Consider the following 21,584-nt stretch of genomic DNA (forward strand, 5'->3'; position numbering starts at 1 on the left):
TGCCCATGGATCCCCTCCTCTGCCGGCTTCCTGACGCACGGGGGGCACAGCACCGCCTGGACGGTGCAATGGCCCGTGCCCATAAATAATACAGATAATAATAAAATAAACTGGGGACAGGCTGTGGCCGGGTTCATTGACTCCCAGCCCAAGATCTGGCTCCCAGCTGAGGTCCCTGCACCCTCGCTTGACAAAGGGCATCTCCCTCGTCCTGTGGGGCCTGGGAATGGGGTGCTCTTACCGTGGGTATCCGCCGCAGGGCACAGCATCGCAGGCAGGCTGGTCCCTGGGAAGGGGCCATGGAGGCAGTGCAGACACCCGCCCCGGCTGGGAATGCTGCGTCGGGGCGGCTGAATGCCATCCTCATTGTGGCTGCCCCGTCCCTGGAGGGGTTCAAGGTTGGACGGGGCTTTGGGCAACCTGGTCTGGCGGGAGGTGTCCCTGCCCAGGGGCTGGAACGGGATGGTCTTTAAGGTCCCTTCCAACCCAAACCATTCCACGGTTCTGTGGTTCTCTGCAGCTACACCGTGGGGTGGGTACCGGCCTGGGCACATCAGACCCAGAGACCTGGGTGATTTCTGGCTGCTGGCCACAGCTTGGCCGGAGAGGCTGCTGAAGCCGAGCAGCATGGACCATGCCACCCCCAGGGTACCAAGCTCTCACAGCATCCCAGACAGGGCGACCTGCCGACCGGGCAGGGTCCCTGCCCCGCACCAACCCCAGGCCATGTTTAGCAGAGCCACCCAGCCCGGCCCAGAGCTGTGCTAACAACTTCCCGCACCCTGGCACTGTTTTATTCATTACTGTGGATGTGGCCACGCCGTCCTGTAGAGCCCTGGGAGAGCTGAGCTCGGGGGCGTCACTGCCCGCCTGGGGCTGCTGCCCCCTCTGCACTGGTGGGAATGAAACCATGGGCCCATCTCTGCCCCCCCTAGAGAGCTCTGGAGCTCGCAGGGCGGCCCCATCACGTGGGGGCTTGTGAGGTGGCCTTCCACCACGGGAACTTGCAAGGGGGACGGTGAGGTGAGTTCTGGGCCCCCCAGGTCGAGAAGGACAGGGAGCTGCTGGAGAGTCCAGCAGAGGCTACACAGATGATCAAGGGGCTGGAGCATCTCTGTGCTGAGGAAAGGCCGAGAGCCCTGGGGCTGTTCCTCTGGAGAAGAGCAGGCGGAGAGGGGATCTCATCGATGCTCAGCAAGAGCTAACGGGCCGGGGCAAGAGGACGGGGCCAGGCTCTTCTCAGTGGTGCCCGGGGACAGGACAAGGGGCAACGGGCACAAACTTGAGCATAGGAAGTTCCACCTAAACATGAGGAGGAACTTCTTTGCTGTGAGGGTGGCAGAGCCCTGGCACAGGCTGCCCAGAGAGGTGGGGGAGTCTCCGTCTCTGGAGACATCCCAACCCCGCCTGGACGCGTTCCTGTGCCACCTGCTGTGGGTGACCCTGCTCTGGCCGGGGGTGGGACTGGGTGATCTCCAGAGGGTCCTTCCCACCCCGACAGTCTGTGATTCCGTGATTCTGTGAGCTCTTGCCTTCTTCCTCCTGACGATGCTGAAATGCAGAGGGGATTAGGACACCGAGAAAGGGAGGGACATGGATGGCAGCCCAAGGACAGAGCATCTCCTGCACCAGCAGCCACTGGGGAAGGAGCATCATGCGGGTGGAGCTGGGGCAGAGCGGCTGTATCCTGCCCAGAAAAAGGAGCGTTTCCCTGCTCGCTATTCCCAACGGGTCTGGTTTGGGTGGGATCCCAGGTCCGGGGCAGCCCTGCAGACCCCCACCTTGGTGGAAACGGAACTTGCAGCGCTTCGACTTCGCTTGGCTTTAAAGCCGATCTGGCGAAAGCCATGCAAACCCTTCCGCAGAGACACACACCCCCCCCCCCCCCCCCCGCCGCCCCAGCGCCAGGTATATTGATTTAATTTGCACCTGTGCGTTTCTTGGCAGGGCCCGACCCGCGGCAGGCCAGCACTGAGCTCCCCGAGGGGCTCCGACCTGCCCCGGCTGCGCGAGGAATTCCACGGGCTCGTCCCTCCATGGGCCCGAGGCTGGGCCACGGCTCCCGCCCTGCCCCGGGACGGCGGGGGGAACGGGGGGCGTCCGGGGAGAAGGGTTTTGCTGCGGGTAATTTATGTCTCCTTCAAGCAGCTCTTTGCTGCGCGGGGGGAGGCTCTGGAGCTGCCCGGCTCCCCGGCCCTCGCCCTGGGGGATGCAGGGGGATGCTGCGACCCGGGGGGGTCCCTCCTTGTGCCCCCCCAGCCCTAACGCGGTGGGAGCGAGAGGCCGTCCCGCTGCCCACCCCCCCGGGGCGGTGGGGACCCTCCAGCAGGATGCTGATGCCCGTACTTGAGGTTTCGTGATCGGTTCCTTTCTAATCCTCATTTTCAGTTGCTCATACCTTATGTCATTTGGGCTGGAATTTTCCAGACGTGAGCTCCCTGCAAAGGTGGCTCTTTCCTTTTCCTTTTTCTTTTTTTTTTTAACCAAATGAAAGCGTTCAGCCAAATGGTCTGGCCGTGTCCATTTCCTTTCTTCTCTCTCTTTTTTTTTTTTTTTTTTTAGTGAGCATACAGCAAACACAGATTTTTCCCATTATACATTAAAAATATAGTTACAGAGTCACCTTTCCTGCTGCGGTGTCAGCGGGGAGAGGGCCTCTGGCCGACCGCCGGGGAGCTGGTGCGCGGTGGGGGCTGCTGCTGCCCAACGGAGCTGGGTTTTCCCCGGCTCACCCCAAACACCGACCGACCCTCCCCAGGGCCCTTCGGGTGCCCCGGGAAGCCCGGATTACCCCCCTGGAGGAGGCACTTTCCCAAGCTGTGGTGGCATGCTCTCCCCTTTTCCCTTTCCCCCCCCCGGCTCCTGCTCAAGCCATGGCCGTCAGCCTGTTCCTACCTCAGTGCTTGTTCTCCTGAGGCAGGCTGCGGGGTGGGGGCTGCGTGCTGGCTTAAGCCTTGGGTGGGCGCAACTTCAAAACCCCTTTTCCTCCCACGTTTCTCAAAGGCACTGCTTTCCAAGCGGAGCTGTAAAAAGGCATTTGCAGGTATTTTCGATGTATTTATGCTGTTGCTCCTCATCATCTCCCCGCTGTGAGGGACTGGGGGAACGCTCCCCCCCCCACGGTGAAGGCATCTCATGCGCATCCCCAGCGGGCTCGGGATGTCCCCAGCAGCAGGGACGGGCAGCGCACGCATCCGACGCTGTGGCAGGCAACTTTTCAATCCCCTCCCTTCCTCCTGTTAGCAAAGGGGTTACAGCCGGTGGGGTTGAAACCTGGGGGGCCACTGGGGGGCCATTGCTGGCTCCCCCCTCTCTGCTGCTGCTCGCCACGGTGTCACCTCCCCGCGCTCCCTGCGGACACGTTAAACGAGCCCGTGTGCTAACGGGGGTGGCGGGGCCATCCCACGCTGCTGGGCAGCACCTGGCTGGGGGTGACCATGGCCAGGGCCAGTGCGGGACGCCAGCCCACGGCGCAGCCCCCGCCGGGGCCACGTGCCACCTCCCGGCCACCAAAAGCCCTCGGAGCAGCCGGCGGGTGAGGTGAGTCCCCCTGCAACCCCGTGTTGGGTCTGCTCCCCCTCTCCCATTGCTGTGCTCCCCAGGTCATGGGGACCTGGAGCAGGCGACAGCCGGGGGGAAACTCCCCGTTACATTTTCCAGGCGTGAACGGGGCGTTCGGTGGCGCAGGGGTCACCACGGCCAAGACCCAGGTGGAGGAAACATTACTTCTTGGCGCTGGGTTTTTGGGCGAGGACGACCGCAGGCCTCCCTGCTCTGCCTCCTCCATCCCCATCCTGTCCTGCCAGGGATGCGGGTCCAGCCCGCGCCCCCGTGCAAAAAGAATCCCTTCCTGCAGCTCCCCTCCTCTGCAGAGAAGAAACACAGGCAAAGGAGGCTCCTATGTTTCTCCAATTAATGTAATTAAGAGAATTAAAGTTTTGGAGAGAGTGAGTTTTTCATTTTCTTTTTATTTGATTAGGGAAATTCCCACCGCGCGCTTTGTGCAAATGAAACCCAGGCTCCTTTCCGTTGCCGGGCGGCCCCGGGAGGACGCGTTACCTCTCAATCTCGCACGCTAATGTGTTTAGAGTTAAATTCCCCCCCCGCCGCCTGCCCTGGGCGGCCGAAGGAAGGATCCCGGAGCCTTGATTAAAGCACGGCTTCCCGAGCAAGGAGGTGCACGTGGAGCTGCGGGGCTCGCAGCGTGCCCTGCATCGTTAGCCCAGCCTCGGCGCCACTGCCGGGAGATGCCGGCGCATCCTGGGGCTCCCAGTTTTCCTGTATCTAGTCCAGGATGGTGCGGGAAAAGCCAGGGAAAAGCAGGGAAGCCCTGGGGATGGGTGGCTGGTCCCCACGCTCGGCTGGAGATCCGTCCCGGCCGGCTTGCCCATGTGAACTCCGGTGCCGTGGCCCCATCAGGTGGTTTACTGCATAATACTGAAAAGTAATTATTTTTGTCAGCCTGAATATTAAAACCTCTTCTCCACAAGACTGGGTTTAGCTATCAAGGTTACCGAAAAATAAAACACAAGGAAAAGTCTTCGTGCAATCCTGCCGTGAAGCCTCAGGAACTTAAACTATCCCACAAGCGCTCCAAAGTAATGAGCCAGGTCCACAGAATGAGATAGGCTTAAAAATCAATAAGAATAAGAAAATACATTATGGCTTTTAATTTTTCTTCGGCTTTCTGAGCTTTTTGGGCACACAGGGGACGTGTTACACACTAATGAAAGCTGCTATTCTCATCTAAACACAATTTCAGGTGGTCGTAACTTTGAAAACCACGGGAGACCTCGCCGGGTCCGCGGCGGGTACAGACCTGGACAGAGAAGAGCAATCCAAAAACCGGGGCAAAATGCCGCTTTTAGCCCCACTGGGGTTTCTCGCAGTTGCTTGCCGCGGGAAGCGGGTCTGGAGAGAGCCAAACCAGCTCTCTTTAAATATTTCCCCCAGCAAAAATTTGCTGACCCGGAGTCTGGCTTTCCGGTTCCTCCCAATTAGCGTAATGAATCGGAGATAGGGCTCCGGGAGCGCCGTCTGGGGTGGGAGGAAACCACAGGAGGCGGCGTGGGGCCGGCGTGGGGCCAGCGTGGCCACACCGGCATGAGCGCAGGTGGCCCGCGAGCGGGCTGGAGGTGAGGCTTGCATTTCCTGGCGCTTGTCGCCTCTCCAGTAAAAACTTTAAAGATCGGCCGCGGAAGATGTCTGGGGTTATCTGGATTTAGGAGGAGGCGTTAGCTCTCTCTTCCCCTCCAGCGGAGAAGCGGGAATGGCTCCCTGCGGTGGGGAGGCTGAGTTTGAAGCTTTAAAGCCCATCAAATTCCTGGGCTCGCAATGAGCCTTTCTGATTATATTGTTTTTTTTGATTAGGTGAAATATTTTTCTCTGTTAATCCCTAATTCCTCCAGGTTTCCCAAGGGTTACCCGGAGGAGAGGAGCTGGGGGGGCAGGAGGGAAGAGTCGGGCGATGCCACATTGGGATAATGGCATGGGATAGGATTTATGGATGCTCTTCCAGTCCCCTCTTGGCCCTCGCTCTGTAAATAAGGGCAGTGACTTGCTGGTGACAGTCCCCCGGCTGCCCCAGGCATGCCGTGTCGGAGCAGCCGCAGCCAGCACGCAGGGACCGGCTGCCCAGCACAACGGCACTGGGAAACCTCCGCTTTCGGAGGAAAATGAGCGTTTTTGGCTGCAGCAGCAATGCGATAAAACGCCACGAACTGCTGGTTGCAGGCTTCTGCCGTCGCTGCTCGGAGCATCTGTGTAAGGGAAAACTTCCCAGCGAAATATCCACAGCCTCTTAAGTAAATAGTCTTTAATGTTGCACCAAAGGGTTGTAGTCTTAATATGTAAAATCTGTTTAGCTTTTCTAATTCTTGGATCGTGCCGTGGAAAGTCCTCCAGAACTTGCCTGTTGGCTTTTTTCCCCCCAGCCTTTGGTCTCGGAGGAGCCGTGGCGAGGATCGCCCTCCCGCCGAGCCGCCGTGGCCCCGGGCGAGCGGGAGCCGGTGGGAGATGCCCTGAAGATGGCAGCAAGGCCATGGGCACGGCGCAGGCAGGGCCGGCCACGGCGCAGGGCCAGCGGGCACCGCAGCCCTCCGCTAAATGCCGTCTGAAGCGCCCATGGTGCTTTTAAGAAAAAAGAAAAGGGGGGGGTGGGGGGGGGAAGCGGAGAGCTGTTTTGTAAGAAAGTCCGGAGCGCTACCCACGGCTGGGGCTTTCTGCTAAGGAGGGAGGGAGGGAACCGCAGCCGCCGGCTGGAAAGCTGCGGGGATGCTGAAGGCTCCGCAGCCCCTCGCCGCCGGGTCGCCCCCGCCCAGCCCCAGCTGAGCCTTCTTAAAGGGCGACGAGGGGCGGGACGGGCTCGCCGGCCACGGGCGGCTCCCTGCCGGGGGTTGGGGCATGGCGGGGTCCCCGCCGTTTCCCGTGCTCGCAGCCCGCGGCGAGGCGGGCTCGGGGCTGCTCCGCGGCGGCTCCACCGACGGCGCGAAGGCGAGTGCGCGGCGGGGCCGGTTCCCGCGCAGCCCCGAGGGGGTGCGTGCGCTCGGGCGGCCCGGCCGGGGCTGCTGGGTGCCGTGTAAATACACAATTAAAGGAAAGAGCGATCTTTCCCCGGAGATCTCCCGGCCCCGAAGTAGGGAGGCTGAAGCGCTGTCTGTAAATGACAGACTATCGCCGGGAGAGGCTCGAACGAGCGTGTGGGGGGGGGGCAGCGGGAGGAGGAGGAGGAGGAAGAGGAGGAGGGGGGGAGGGGGGAGGCCTGGGTGATGCACGCAGGGTTTTGCCTAGATTAGGAGGGCAGCGGCTGAACTCGCCTCCTGGCCGGGGGGGTCGGGGCCGTGCGAGGGGGGGCAGCGCCCCTGGAGGGGGTGTAGGGGAGGGGGCTGCGGCCGGGCAGGGGGAGAGAGGCAGCGCCCGCGGGGCAGATGCCCACCCTCAGCCGCGGTGTTACAGGGGGGTTTTTAACCCACCGCGAGGGGAAAGTGGGTGCGGGGAGGTGGCTGCAGCCCGCAGTGGGGGCAGGGAACGCGGTGGGGCTGAGCAGCAGGGGTCGGGGGAGGGTGGCCAGGCTGGGACGGGGGGAGCCATGGGGCCAGCCCCGGCTCTGGCAGCTTTGCCGCGGGGCAGGGCCGGGCTCGGGAGGAAGCCACGGTGCAGTCGGTGTGTAAGGGCCCGGCTGGGGCCGGAGCTCAGACCCTCCGCAGGTGGTTTGGAGGAGTCGTGGGAGTGATGAGTGGGGCTGGGAGGAGGGCTGCCAGGCGGGAGGCTCAGCGATGAGTGTTTTGGGGTGGAAATGGAAAGGCCCTGTAGATCTTTATAACTCAGCTTGGAGAAACGCAGAGACTTGGTGCTTTTAGAGAGCAATAAGCCCGGAGGGGGAGCGGGAGGGGCGTTTACAAGCCAAAATGCAAGAAATCAGCATCCTCCAGTGCTCTGATCTCCATGTTCACCTTGCAGCTGAGGGACCTTCCCGGTGGCCAGCAGCACCAGGGCACCGTGCGGGCAGAGCAGGCTTGCCTCCCGCAGAGGTGGGCCCGTTAGCGAGCAGTGGGCTGGCCCTGCAGATGGGCTCCACGTCGGCGTGACAGCAGTGGTCTGGAGATGAGGAACATCTGGGCCCCCAAACCTCAAGGTAAGGCCCCTGGGCAGCGTTACTGGCCACAGAGCTGCGCGTTGGGCTGGCGGTTGGACAGAGGGTGGGAGGGGATGGGAGTGTGTCCTGGGACATGAACACCCACGTGCTGGAGGTCGTAGCTGCACCAAGAGAGCTCTGTGTGCCAGGAGGCGGGACGGAGCCCGCAGACAAACAGGGGGAGGACCAGGCTGAGCACATGTGAACTGTGCAAAGGCAAGAGGTGCTGGGCCAGGGCATGAAGAACGCGTTGGCAGGCGGCCGCCGACAGCGCCAGCCGTCTGCAGGCAGACGCGAGGGGCATCGGAGGAGAAGGCGGCGAAGCAGGACGCGGGGCAGAGGGGGGATGCCGGTGTGCAGCGGCGCTGCTGCGTGGTGCAGGGCACGGCGATGGGGTGCGGGAGCGCGTGGCTGCAAGCACACAAAGCCCCAGCACTGCCATTCCCGGAGCGAGGGTATTTGCACGGTTGTGACTGTGGTTGGGCTCTGGCCCGGGGTATGGGATATCTTTCCCAACTCTGGGATGGAGGAGAGGCTCGTGAGTCACCGCCGTGCCTCCTGAACCGTGGCATGTCGGCATGCAGGAACCACCGAAATGCGGGTACCTGCGTGCACATGGGTCTGCAGTGCCCTCCGTGGGGTCCACCCCTCCGTCCCACCAGCATCGCCCACGTCCTCCCGGCAGCTGGCGGGATCCGGGCAGCACCGTGCTGCTCTTCAGACAAAATCTTTCCCTGCGATGCGCTGCTGGGATGAAGGTGGCCGGAGCGGGCACAGCTCAGCTGTGCCATCCTCGATGCCCACCCGCGGTGTCAGCGTCCCCGGGGCCCCCGTGAGTCAGCACTCGGTCCCCACTGCCTGGAGCCCCGCCAGCCCCTGAGCAATGATTTCCAGTGCATGTGGCCAGGCCGTGTGTCAGGAGGATTAATGACGGAGGCTTCTCGGGGCTTTAGGAGATCTGGGTCTAATTTAAAACCAAAACAAAACGTAGAAATTTAGGAGCAGGGGAGTTGCTGTCCTGGGGCAAGCCTGGGATGCAGCTCGTCGCCGCTCCAGTCTTGCAGTAACATGTGCCAGGACCTTCAGAGAAGGTACAAGCAAACACCTGGTACACAGGAAAAACCCAGCCTCCCAGGGGTGCTTTCTTCTTTGTCTTTTGCTATTAGTCATTAGCTTATGCTCCGAAGCACATGGCCTTATCTCCCCTCCAGGCATCTTCCTTTTATCTACCTTGACTCATGGAGCTACAGAAACTTTTATTAGCCGCGTAAATGTCAGATCTTCTTTAAAGTCTTACAAAACTCTCTGCCTCGTTGTATCTTACGGCAGTGAGTTCCACACATTAATCATGTGTTGGTGTAAAAATGAGTTTCTTATCAGTTTTTAGCCGATAGCCAGTCTTTGGATTTAGCCATCTGTCCTGCTAGAGCTTTCCCTTGCATCCACCAGTGGCCATCCCTGATGCAGAGCGAGCTGGATGCCAAGACCAGCTCCCAGTTTTGCTTGGCGTTTTCTGGTAATGGGCTTGAAGCTGGTGACTGCAGCAGCTTGATAGCAAAGCTTCTCTTGCAAGAAGCCTTCAGCAGCTTTCCTGCTGGAAAGAGGGGCCGGCGGTGGAGCAGCTCTGCATGCCAGAGGGATGGGAAGTTCAGGCTGAAGACGTCTCCCAAGGCAAAGGCTTGGGGTTGTGCCAGGTTGTGGGAGGTGGAGGTTTGGGAAAGGGCTGCAGGGCTTAGCCAAGGACCAAAGGAAATGTGGAACAGGGGAACGTTTGTCTTGATTTAATTTGACACTTAAACTGGAAGGGGGTGATTTGTAGCTGCGTGCATTTAAAAAACTCCTCAAGATAGGGAAGTGGAGGCAATAGCAGGTTTGGATGCCAGATCAGATAAGACCCTGTGGGTAATGCCTCTACCTTACTCATTTTTATTCAGCTTTATCTCCAGGCTCCTAAAAAGCCCAATGGCTTGAAATCCTCCACTCCTGACTCTATTTCCAATATCTGCTTTGCGGTGAGGCGCCCGAACCCACCGAGACGCGCGCTGCTGCATTGATGTAGCCTGGCACGATGCTCCCTGACCCCGCCGTCACCCACCCGAGGGCGGTTTGGTGCCCTGGGCACTGCCGAACACCGAGCTGTGCGCCGCGGTGTCTCGAGCAGCTTGGGAAGGAGGCGAGAATCGATGGGGCAGTGCCCCAGCGCTGCGGGAAGGGGGTCCCGGGGACCCGCGCTGTGCGTGAAATCCTGGTTACTGTGTGTTGGCTGGTCCGTGCGGGTCTTGATATCGGGACTGCTTCTTGCAGAAGGCGGTAAGAGGTGGGGAAACAGCGCCGGAGGGAGCGTTGGAGGTTTTGCTCACCAGGCCCCATGGCTTGTGCAGCAGAGGAACGGAGACCCCCAGGCAGCTAAAGCAGGGAGCATTGCAGGGAAGGAGCTCCGGCACAGCCCGGGCATGTGCAGGCATCGCCGAGGAATGTGCCCGCACCCTCCGCGAGGCACATGGCGGGGTGCTGGCACGAGCCGAGCCTCGCGGGAGCCGCTCCGGCAGCCAGCTCCTGGGACGGACCCTGGGCAGGTACCGGAGCGGCTGGTGGAGCACGCCGAGGCTCGGGAAAGCGCTGGCCAGGATGAAAGCGTTTTGGCACCGACCCTAATCCTTTCCTGCCAATACACTGATTGGAATCGAGTTTCCAATATGAACAGTCGTGGGACTCTATCCGCAAACCGGCAGGGAGAGCTATAGATTTTTATCATGTGTTTCACAGCTATTTCTTTCATTTACTGTTAAAAAAAAAAAAAAAAAGAGGAGTGACCACTGAAAACACTCCGGTGGCCGAGCTCCCCCGGCAGCGCTGGGCAGGGCGAGGTGGGCACGGCTGGGACGGCGAGGGGTGACGCTCCCTGTCCCCTCCCCAGTGACCGGGGGGCTCCAGCCCGGACCCGGTCGCGTTTGCGGGAGGTGTCTCAGCCCCTTGGGGAGGGAGACGGGACTCCCAACACTCCCAACGGGCTCTGCGGATGCAATCGCTCCCTTGCATCCAAACGGAGTTTTTCCTCCCTGCAGCTTCAGCCCCGTGTTTCGTGCTCGGCGCAGACAGGTCCCTTCCTCCCCGCAGCATCTCTCCAACCCAGGACCCGGTACCTGCCCTCCCCCCCGGCCCCAGTTCCCGGGGGCTGGCCCACCCCAGCCAGGCAGCCCCCCGCAAACGCCCCGTGTTCCGCAGAGCTCTGGCAGGTCTCGCTGCACTGGGCCGTGCTCTTGCTCTTTCCTTCCCACCTCTGTTTCGCGGCAGCTCCCAAAACGGGGCACATTCACAGCCGAGATGGTGACGGGGCTGGGGAGGGCGCTGGAGGCGAGATGCTCTTTTTATATCTCCCAACAATGCTCCTTTTTTAATCTTTTTTTTTTTTTTTTTTTTGCTGCAGTACAACACTGCTGCCTCTCCTTCAGCGCGCGATCCATTACATCCCCCAGCTCTCCTCTGCAGAGCAGCCACCTCGCCAGCTTCTGCCTGTATTTATTTAGGCTTCTCCTCCCCCTGCCCCGTATTTGCTCGGTTGAACCTTGCACTTGTCTCAGTGAACACCCGCCTGTTTTTCCTGGCTCTAGCTCCAATTTATCAAGATTGTTTTGAGCTCCGGTCCTGCCTCGCCGCGTTGCCTGGGCTGTCCTGGCTCTGACACGAGGCACGAGCTCTCCAGCAGGTGACGGGAGCTGGTTTTCGGCCATTTAGAGGAAATGCACGTGTTAATGACAGAGCTGGTTCCTCTGACCCTTTCCACCCTCATCTCTCTAACAAGGCTGGTCCACGTGGGGCAAACGCCCAGGGAATGCTGTTGCTTGAAAATTTAAAAAATAAATAAATTAAAAAAAAAAAAAAAAAAAAAAAAGATAGGCAGCGTGCCCAGGGCAAAGAAAACATCCCAGAGACGTCGGGAAAGGGGCACAGCACGACTCTGCCCTGGAAGAGCCTCCCCTGCGCCCCCGTTGTTCTTGCTGCTCCCTCTTTTGACCTGAGCAGTTTGCAAATATTTTTCAGTCCTGCAGGTTGTTTCCATTAGGAGGAAAAATCAATGAGGCAGCCAAGAGTCTGTGGCGGAGCCTGCTCTCTGCTAAAAACGGACCCAGCGCCGCTCTCCTGAGCGTGGCGGGGTGGGTTTGCCTTTTCCCGGCTCCCGCCCCAGCGCTTCCCGAAAGCCGGCTCTCGGGGCCGGTGCTCCGGGTCCCCCCGCCTGCCCCAGGGATGCTCTGCCTTCTCCTCCTGCATCCCGCGCCCAGCCCCGGCGCTCGCCCTCGGCTGCATCTCGGCAATTCCCGCTAAGGGGAAAAACCTTCCTATCATTTCATCAAGCCGCTTAATAATTTGCCAGAAATGCCTATTGATTTCTTGCACGCTTCTGTGCAGACAGAGGTAAATAAGAGCCATTCGTCATTGCATTATGTATCGGTAATTAAAAATTACTAGGTAACTTCAACCAAAAATTCAATAATTTGAAGTAAAATTAAATAATTCTAGGTAATTAGTACTAAATGAGACCATTATTTTACTTATCAGTGACTAAAAATTACCAGGCATTTTTCCTCGTTTGGATGCTCTTCCTCCCCCTCCATGTCAGTAGAGCCTTTCTAATTTGTTTTAATTGTTAATTTTAATGAGCGTTTTTTTCTGATAACATTTTAGTGTGCTTTTTGTTGTTGTGGTTTTTTTTAGCGATGGCTTTTATTGCGTTGCGCAAAGCCTGAAGCACCTCAATGTGGGAGCAATTTGGAAGCTAAATTATTATTATTTATTTAAATCAAACCCTCCAGCCTCTTTAACCGTTTGGCTGATTCTGTAATTGCCGTAGCGGCGTGATGGAAGCGCTCGGCACTCGCCTCCCCGCGCCACGGGGCTGACGAGGAAGCGCCTGGGTGGTGTTCTCAGCTCCGTGACCTCCTGCATGGCACGTCCCCTGCCACCCGCCGCGGTTCCTGGGATGTTTTTTCGGATCCAGAGCTTTTCTCTCTCCCCGGGTTTGCACAGCACCTCCCGTCGGTGTCCCCCGGCCCGGGGTGATCCTGGCCCAGAGGCATCCAGAGGTGGCCGCAGGTAGGAACCTCCTGCTGCAGGGTCTTGTGCCATCCACAGCAGAAGCAAGATTTGGGGGTAGGCAGCGAGACTCGCAGTTTCAGCCCGGTTTTTATCTGGTTGTGGCAGCAGGGCGTGAAGAGGCTGCTGGTGGATTGGTTTTGGAAGGGGAGGTGATTCTTGGATTTGGAGCCACTGATGTCCTTAGATCACGGACATCTGGGACGCACTCTGGAGCTCTCCTGCTGCCCAGTTCCTCACCTTGGCTAGTGGGGCTGTGGGTGCACCATTCACCTGCCCCCCCCCCCCAAGATACCCCATGGCCCCGAGAGGCAGCCAGGACCTGTGTCTGGTCAGAAAGCCCCACGTGGCTCAGGGTGAGCTGTCGCCCCAAGGTCCTCCAACCCTCATCCACATCCATCCTCCTCCAGCTGCTTCCCAAGGGACTCCCAGTCCTTGTGCTCACAAACTGGCTGGGGGGAGCAGGGTGGGATTGGGCCAGCACTGCCGCGTTCCTCTTGCCCTCAGATCTTGAGAAGTTGGGGCTGATTTGCCTGGTCCCCCCTTGAGCCTCCCTCCCTCGCAGGGGTACGCCTGGACCTCTGTGTCACCCCGGGTCTGCCCGGTGAGGGTTTGTCACCTCCCTGCTCCGTGGCACAACGCGCGTGTGCATTCAGCCAAGAAGGATGCTGGCTTTCTTTGCCGCCGCTGGGTTGCATTACAGTCTCCTGTCTCTGGCAGTCTGCTACGCGCCATCGCCCCAGGGGCACGGCAGGATCTTCTCTTGGCCAGGCTGCTCCACGGCAGCCGCACAGAAGCCTTTCACCCAGGGGCCAGAGCTCAGGGAATCATAGAATCACAGAATCGTTAGGGTTGGAAGGGACCTTAAAGATCATCTAGTTCCAACCCCCTGCTCTGGGCAGGGACACCTCCCGCTAGATCAGGTTGCTCAGAGCCCGGTCCAGCCTGGCCTTATAAACTTCCAGGGAGGAATCCCTGTAGGTATCTCACCTAACGTGCTCCTGTCCTGGAGGGGCTGATGGGGCTGCGGTCCGGCTGCCAATGGCGTGGGGGCAAGCTGGAGAGCCAACGGGTTACTGCTGTGCCGGGGTGCGTGGGGGTCCCATCCTGCCTGGGCTGCTCGGTGGCTTGATGGCTATTAAAGGGATTTAACTGCTGCCTCCTCTATGGAGGATGGAGTTTGTAAAATGCCCTTGTAACGTCCATTTACTGGGCACCAGCCCTCAGCCTGCTGTAGCCCCTGCTTGGAGCTGAACAAAGAAACAGCAGATGGAACAAGCAAATCATTTGGGGATTTTTTGCTTTTTCTCTTCTTTAATAAGAACCTCTTCTCTTCCCTTCCCTGAAGTCTGGGAAAAGAACTGGCTGGGAAGCTCATCTGTTGCTGGTGTCAGGCCTGGCCCTGCTCTTGGTGCCATGGTGCTTCCCTGGGTGATCCCCGAGCAGGAACGGGATGGGAGGCTGAGGATCACAGAACCATGGAATGGTTTGGGTTGGAAGGGACCTTAAAGGCCACCCAGTGCCACCCCCTGCCCTGGGCAGGGACACCTCCCACCAGCCCAGGTTGCTCCAAGCCCCGTCCAACCTGGCCTTGAACCCCTCCAGGGATGGGGCAGCCACAGCTTCTCTGGGCACCCTGGGCCAGGGGCTCACTCCCCTCACAGCCAGGAATTTCTGCCTGAGATCTCATCTCAGTCTCCCCTCGGCCAGTTTGAAGCCATTGCCCCTCGTCCTATCGCTGTGTGCCCTTGTAAAATGCCCCTCGCCAGCTTTCGTGTAGGCCTCCCCGAGGATGGGAGCCGGGGAGCGGGGGGACCCCCGGCATCTGTGTAGGCAGCCAGAGGAGGAGTGGGGTGGATCTGCTCCCGCAAGCTCCGCTCCGCTCCTCTCCCGTCCGCACAAGATCCATCTCCCATCTCCCGCAATCCGGCGCCATCTCCGCCCTGGGCTGGGACTGCCGAGGGGCGCCCGGGACCCCCAAAGTCTGCTGCCCACTGGCCCAGCCCGGTGGCCCCGGTCCCCGGCTCCGTGGCCAGCCCCTGCCCTCTGCTGCTGAGACCGGGAAGTGCCAAATTCAGCCCAAGCAGCCCCAAATCTGCTGGGTGCCTGGCAGAGCGGGCCCCGGGGGGTCTGGGCACGGCTTTTGGTTGGGGTCTGCCCGGGGGGGTCTCCCCGCCTCCCACCTCTCACACCCAGGAATAATTCTGTGGTACTTGGCATTCATTCCCTTGTGCTTAATTTCATCCCATTTAGAGCTAGTAAAAACTGCTCCCTGCAAGCAATTTATTCAACAAATGTAGCTGGCACTTTCTGTTACTGAGTTGTCCAGGAAGAGACCACAATTTTTAATGATTTTTTTCCATTCAGTGAATGCTCTTTATGACGGTGTTTGAGCTGAGGGTTGCTCGTGAATGGCGGTATAGTTAAAAAAAATAAATATATCGGCTGGCCTATCTGAGCCGCAGGGTTTGCTATTCACGCGGCGAGGCTGGGCACCTTATCGCACCGCGTATTGTTTCTCTCCCCTGAATAGGAGCTCTCGTCTCCCTCAACTACCTCCACTTCTACCCAGAACAAAATTAATTTCATCCTGCAACAAATCTGGTTGCGTGATTAAATGAGTCTGTTGCCGGCCCCGAACGATCTCTGGGTGAGCAAAATTTCATTTCTGGTTGAACAGCCACCGAGCCGGCAGCGGGTGGCACGCAGAGGAGCTCCGAGCCGCGTTCACACTGCCAACCTGCCTCCCGTCCCCCCGCTCCTGCCTGCAGCGCCCCGCGATGCAGCCCCTGGGGGGTGCAAATACCCCGGGGCTCCCCCACCCCGCAGCCTGCTCCTGCCCCACGCCTGGTCAGGCTCGGCACCTTGAGATCTCTTAATTTTTCCTTAGAAAGCAATCCCTCGAGCCCTTTGATCTGCTGTAGGGCGTTATTATGGTGTTTTCCCCCGGCTCCACGTTCGTTTCTCTGCAGTTTGGCGTGCTCCGCAGCCCCGCGCGTGTGGCTGGAGCTGGGCTTGGAGGCAGGATCCGGCTGGCGTCGCATCCCCGTCCCATCCCAGTTATCCCCCGCCGTTACCCGCCGCCCGCTCCTGCCGCCAGCCCACGCGCTGCCTTGTTTCCAGGGCTCGCCAGCGGCACCGCAGCCCTTCTCGTTCTGTCTCATCGTGACAAACAGAGAGGAATACTCCCAGTCGCGCGCCTGGGGAGGGGTTTGCCAAAACCGTCCTGTTCTGGAGCGTTTTTATAGTAACTGTGTGATGAGGAAAAGATGGCGAGGGCTCACCGTTCTAATTAGGATCGTTTCTGTCTTGCGAGAGGGATTGGCGGGTAGTATTTATGGATACGAGTAGGTTCAGAAAAATTCCTAGCACCATCTGTTTGAGAAAGAACAGGAAGAATTTCAATATGCTTTAGACCTTGAAGAGTAATGTTTGTATAACAGGCTCATAAAATCAATTTCTAATAGTTACAGGTACCCCCTCAGGAATTTAAATAGTCTGTTAACAAAGTTATTCCATCTGCCAAGCAAATACATTAAGTATGCACGCGCCATACTGTATATACGGCTGCGTGTGCCTTCCCGCTGCTCGGCGTGCCCTCGGCTCCGGCATGCCGGCTTCGCTCCCGGGTTACGCTCGGCCTTTACCGGTGGCACCGTGCTGTGAATTCCCGATTCAATGGGCACTCATCCACCTGCCTTTGGCCTGGGGGATGAATCGCCCGTATGGCTACCTTGTCCCCTGGAGCCGAGCGTGGGGGTGGCTGCGTCCCCATCCCCTTCCCGTCTCCAGCTTGGTGCCAGCAGCAAGGACCGGCTGCGGGGACGGGAAGAGCCGCAGGTGACAGGAGGGTCTGAGTGCAGGAATGGGGCAGGATCGGTCCCTTCGCTCCCGTTTGCAGGTTTTTAAGCTGGTGCTGCAGCCTGGCCGAGGGGCCGGCTGGGCTTTGCTCTGCTTCCAGTCTCCTCTGCGGTGCCTCCATTCCCCGTCCCTGCTTTGTGTCCATCAGTGCCCTGCTCGTGCCGGGGCTCGGCCGCCTCCTGCCTCCCGCGTTTGTGAACAGGCTGACGACGCGGGGCATATGCAGATGAACTGCAAATATGTAATCCCGTTAATTAAACGGTTTGCGTTTAACACTGCCCGCGGAGCTGCGCGACACCTCGCCGATTGTGCAAAGGTTGTGTTCTCGCTCTGTGCCGTCGGGAGTGATTTATGGCGGAGTGAGGTCGTGTGTCCGGAATGTCGATGGGGAGTTGCTGCCTCTTGTGTTTAAAGGCCGCTGGGGTCCCTCTTTGTACCAGCCTGTCACTTGCTGCGGCTCTGCCAGCGCGTCTCCGTGCGGGCGGGTATTGATTACGATGGCTTTGGGGGTGCCTGCTCCAGATGGCCAGCACGTGCCGAGCTGCGGCAAGCACTGGCCACCGTCCCCAAGTCCCCCTGCCCGGCGCAGCATCGCCCGGGGACCCCGTGATCTGCCCTCCCCGCCTCGTTTCGGCTGGAACCGGAGGGAAATGCGAGCAGTCCCCGTGCCCACAGATCTGGTCCCTTCCGTCCCCCCTTGTTTCAGTGGAGCCGGCGCTTGGCTGGGGAGTGGAGCTGGAGGGCTCAGAGCTCGCTGAACTGCAGCCTGCGCCGTTCGAGGCAGCCCCTGCCCGGCCCAGCCTGCCCGGGGCTAGTGGGTTTATCCTCTCACCCCGGAGGAGGATGAGGCGCAGGAATCCCGCGGGATTCTCCGTCAGTCGGGCGGGAGGTGTCCGGGGGGGGACGAGGCGATGGCCCCGCACGCAGGGGAGCTGGGGTTTCCTACGCGCTCTTCTGGCGACGATCCCTTTGTGCTCGGTGGTTTCTTCTTCATTTTTAATTTAAAAATCCACATTCCCACTTCCACATAGCTCGTTATCTCGGGGCGTGTGATGAGGTGTCCGGGGGTCTGTCCCGGCAGAGATGATGCAGAACACATTCGCGCGGGCTGTTGGACCTGACCCCCCTCTCCCTCGGGGAGCGGGTGGTTTTCATTTCAGCCTCTTCCATTAGAAGCTCTAAGGGGAGCTCCATCTATTAACCGAGAACTGCAGGCCTGTAAATTTTGGCAAGGAAAAGCCCTTGGAAGCAAACCGTCTGTATTTTCTCAGGGCTGTTTGTCCCCCCCTTTCCACGTGCAGCCTGCGCGGGTCGGGAGGCAGGTACGGCTGCTGGCTCCTTCCCCACGTCTGCAGATGGACGGTGTCTGCTCCAGAGCCCGCTCCCTCTTCCCTTCCCTCCCTCTCCCTCTCGGCTTCGTTCCTTCCCTTCTGAGCTGTTTCTGCTTTGTTTGGGAGACTCCTTTAGCTGCCAAGTCCTGATTTGTATCTGTTCATTTCCTAGGGCAAGCGCATTGATCTGTGATTTCTGTTATGATACTGCACATTTCTGCTCCCTTTTTTCTTTTCTTTTCTCTCTTTTTTTTTTTTTTTTTCCCCCAAACTTTATCCTGCCATCCAGGAGGTGGTTTCTGTGCTAAGGAGAAGCACAATGTTTCTAGAAAAATGTGCGTTTCCCTGACTCATAGCTGTGCCTAATTGCGTACAGAGCGCGCGTCCATCCCTCTTAGTTCCAGTGTAATTGTTTGCAGTGTGTTCCTTTGTGATTGTGTTATTCCAGCAATAACAGCCACTCTCCTTCCAGATATTTATTCTTTTCATGAACATCGGCATACTGGCAAAGGGTTGGGCTTTTTTTTTTTTTTTTTTTTTTTTTTCCATCTTAATGCTCTACTTCATAGCTCAAATCTGGGATTTATGCTTCGGGGAGCTCAGAAAAGACTTTCCTCTTTTTTGCTGCCTCTTTCCAGAAGCGCCGTCTTTCTGCGCCGGGATTTGGAGTTCTTGGACATGTGTTACTGCTGCCGGGGATGCTGCTCGCCGCTTTTATATTTGTATTTACTGCAGCGCTTCGCCCTTTAATTTTGTTGTTCTCTTCCTGGCGCAAAGGCGAAGGGATGCAAATGCCGGCTGGATGGTTTGGGTTGCAGACAAAAACAAACCCCGGCCACCCCCAGAGAGGAGGCTGGGGGGGGCCATGGATGGGCAGCATCTCTCCGATCCCGGCATCCCGCGGGGGCTGCGATGGAGGGACAACAGCCTGGGCAGAGGCGGGCGAGAGCCGGGGGGTCCCCAGCACCCGGGGGAGGAACCGCAGGTGAGGCAGGGATGCCTCCCAAATATCCTGCCTACCCGAACCGCACCCCTCCCTCCGCTGAGGGTAACGCGTTCGTCTTCCATCCTGGCAGACCTTATTTTTTATCGTGAGTTAGTTTTACAGCACCCTGATGTGTGCTCAGCACTTTACGGCGCGGGGAGAAAGATGAGGTCCATGCGACAGATTTACCCGGCGTTAAATCCTGACCGAGTTACAAAGGAGAGCGGCGGCGTGGCTGCGTCCTGCCCTTCCTCCTGCCCGGCTGCCACCGGGGCTTTCGGCCGCTTCTACCTTTTTCACCACCGTGGGGGGGGTTTTCCTGCCCCGCGGCAGCCTCGCTGCCCACGACGCTCCACTCCTGGTGTTCCCCCACCTCGGCAATTTGGATGCCAATGGGCACAAGCTGCAGGGAAGAACGGGCCGTTTTGTTGTAAAATAAGTATTTTTCAGCTCTCTGGCCGGCTTGGCCCTTTGCACAGCTTGGCCTTGGCTGCAGGCGTGGCTCCATCTGCCCCGCTCTGTCCCCCCCAGACCCGCTCCCGAAGCGCAGAGGGACGTTTGCACTGCAGCAGTTCCTGGGGATGAAGCGTCGAGCGGCTCCGGGAGCGAAGGCAGGGATGGTGCTGGGGCAGGGTCCGTCCCTCCGCCCGGGAAATGGGTACCACCTCCCTCCCTGCATCCATCCCTCCTGCGAGGGATGCTGGCCGCTGCGGGACGGCACCCGAGCGCCAGCGGGCTCCTCGCCCAAGCCGTGGGTGCTGGCGTCCCGTGAGAGCGGCGGCGAGGAGGCTGTGTGATGCCCAGCTCCCACCCGGGGACCAGCGAACGGTGCAGTGCTGGGGTTCTTGGACGGCCGGGCTCGGCCCCCCCGAGCCACCTGCGAGCAGAGGGCGAACACTGGGGTCCGGCGAGGGCTGGTTCGCCGGGCGCGGGGTCTCAGCTGCAGGCTGTGCCGCGGCCGGCGGGACCCGGTGCAGGTTTGCAGACAGGAGCTGCCCTGGAGGGGTCAGGCGTCCCCGGAGCCGTGCCCCATCTCGGGCGAGCTCTCGGTGCCCTGCAGCAGGGTCCCTGGGTGCCCACAGCGCCCCGACGCCCTTGTCTGGGCAGGAGAGATGCAGCCTGCCTCCCACAGCTCCGGGGGCTCCTCATCCTCCACCATGGTTGAAACGGGGAGGCGAGGGGCCCTCTGCCACCTCCCCATCCCCGGGCGCTGCCGTCACCCTCCCCGGCTGCGTGGGAACGGCTCCCGGGGCTGGAGCATGCCGAATTTCACTTTTCAAATGGGGCTCCTGGCCCCCGGCCAGGCAGCGCTTTCGTGTTGTCAAATATTTTGGCAAACGGCGTCCGGGCTTTAGTCTGAAGCATCTTTCGCCAGGGAAACGGCGTGGAGCCCGGCAGCGGCGGCAGTCCCGGGGGCGGAGGGGAGCGTCCTGGCCGTCGCATCCCGGCCGGGGCGCGCTGGGGACCGCGGCCGCGCGGGGGGACTGCAGCCTGCAGGGAAAGGGCCAAAAAAAAAGGTGTTTCAAGGTGACTGAAGTGATTTGAGCGGGGCAAATTGTATTGACAGGAATAAGAAAACCCTAAAAAGCGATTTTTCAAGTCGCTGTTTTGACTTTTTGTTCTGAAATTGCCCTGCATTAAAAAGGGAATAAAAGAAAGAAGAGGGGGAAAAAAAACCCCAAGCTCTAAGTAAACTAGAAATAAGGGGACTGTATTTTTTTACCAGCTCATTGGAAAAATGAAACATATTTGTTCTGGGTCAGACCAAAATGAGCAAAGCAATCAGTTATCCGCAGAGCCACGGCGCAGGCTGGCTTTCCTTCTGCTCGCTCTCCTGGGCATCTTTGAGAGAATATCCAATACCTTTTTACGACGTTTGAAAGAAAATATCTCCGGGGAGGGGGAAAAAAGCGAGGTGTGATCCCAAAAAGTCTGCTTTCGCAGCTTGGACGGACCCATCTCTCCCTCCCGCGGCCGCCGCTCCTTCCCCCTGCCCGTCACGTTGTGCGGTCAGAGCACACGTACTCACAGCCCCGGCACCGCCGGGGGCTTTCAAAGCCTGAGAAATCCTCCCGAAAGCCTGGTTTCCGGCCAAAAAAAGCCCGAGGTTAGGCAAACATAGGCATAGCTTGCAAGCAGGCGGGGTGTGTTGGAGGGAACGCGGCTCCGGAGCAGGTGTGAGCTGACGCGGGAAGAGCTGCGCTCCCTGACATCCGTGCGGGAAACCAGCGTCCGCGGCGGGCTGAAACCAGGGCCCAGAATTGAAAAAACAGGGCAAAACAAGGAAGAAAAATCCAACCCTGGAGCAGCATCCCAAGGGCAATCCCACCGGACCCCCAGCCCGGGGGGTGCTGCCGCCCATTTGGGTTGGGGCCGTGGGACCCCTTTTTGTGCCAGTCCACCTGGGGGGCTGTGGGGTGACCCCCCCGTCCCACCTCACCCACCCACCCCCCCCACCGTGCTGCTGCTGCCGTCCTGGCCGGGCCCCCCGAGCCCCGCAGGACCTGCTCGTGCCTTTGTAGAGGTCTGAAGACGGATGGCTCCGTGGCGAAGGCACCCCTGAGCCAGTGAAACCTCCTAAAATCCCGGTTTCTGGCAGCTGCCAGGAAAAAGCTTGTTTGGGTTTAAGATCTGTTCAGAAGAGTCGTTCTCTTCTGAAAAACTGCGGCTGTCAAAGCGCCGT

At 59.3% G+C, this 21,584-nt stretch overlaps 1 protein-coding gene across 2 annotated transcripts in view; it reads left to right on the forward strand.

Annotated features, from left to right (window-relative positions):
- Positions 1-21,584, forward strand: part of LOC134516856 (uncharacterized) — a 100,703-nt gene that overhangs the window by 28,733 nt on the left and 50,386 nt on the right. Inside the window, exon 2 of one of the 2 annotated variants that reach the window (XR_010071470.1) lies at positions 7,459-7,633. Coding sequence is in view for 1 of the 2 variants with exons in the window: in XM_063337553.1 (XP_063193623.1) it covers positions 7,603-7,633 (31 nt within the window). In the remaining variant the exon portion in view is untranslated. Of the gene's footprint in view, positions 1-7,402; positions 7,634-21,584 lie in introns of those variants that run through there. The other variant, XM_063337553.1, reaches the window with a different exon arrangement.

This window comes from Chroicocephalus ridibundus, chromosome 6, assembly GCF_963924245.1.
Source record: "Chroicocephalus ridibundus chromosome 6, bChrRid1.1, whole genome shotgun sequence".
Taxonomy (NCBI): Eukaryota; Metazoa; Chordata; class Aves; order Charadriiformes; family Laridae; genus Chroicocephalus; species Chroicocephalus ridibundus.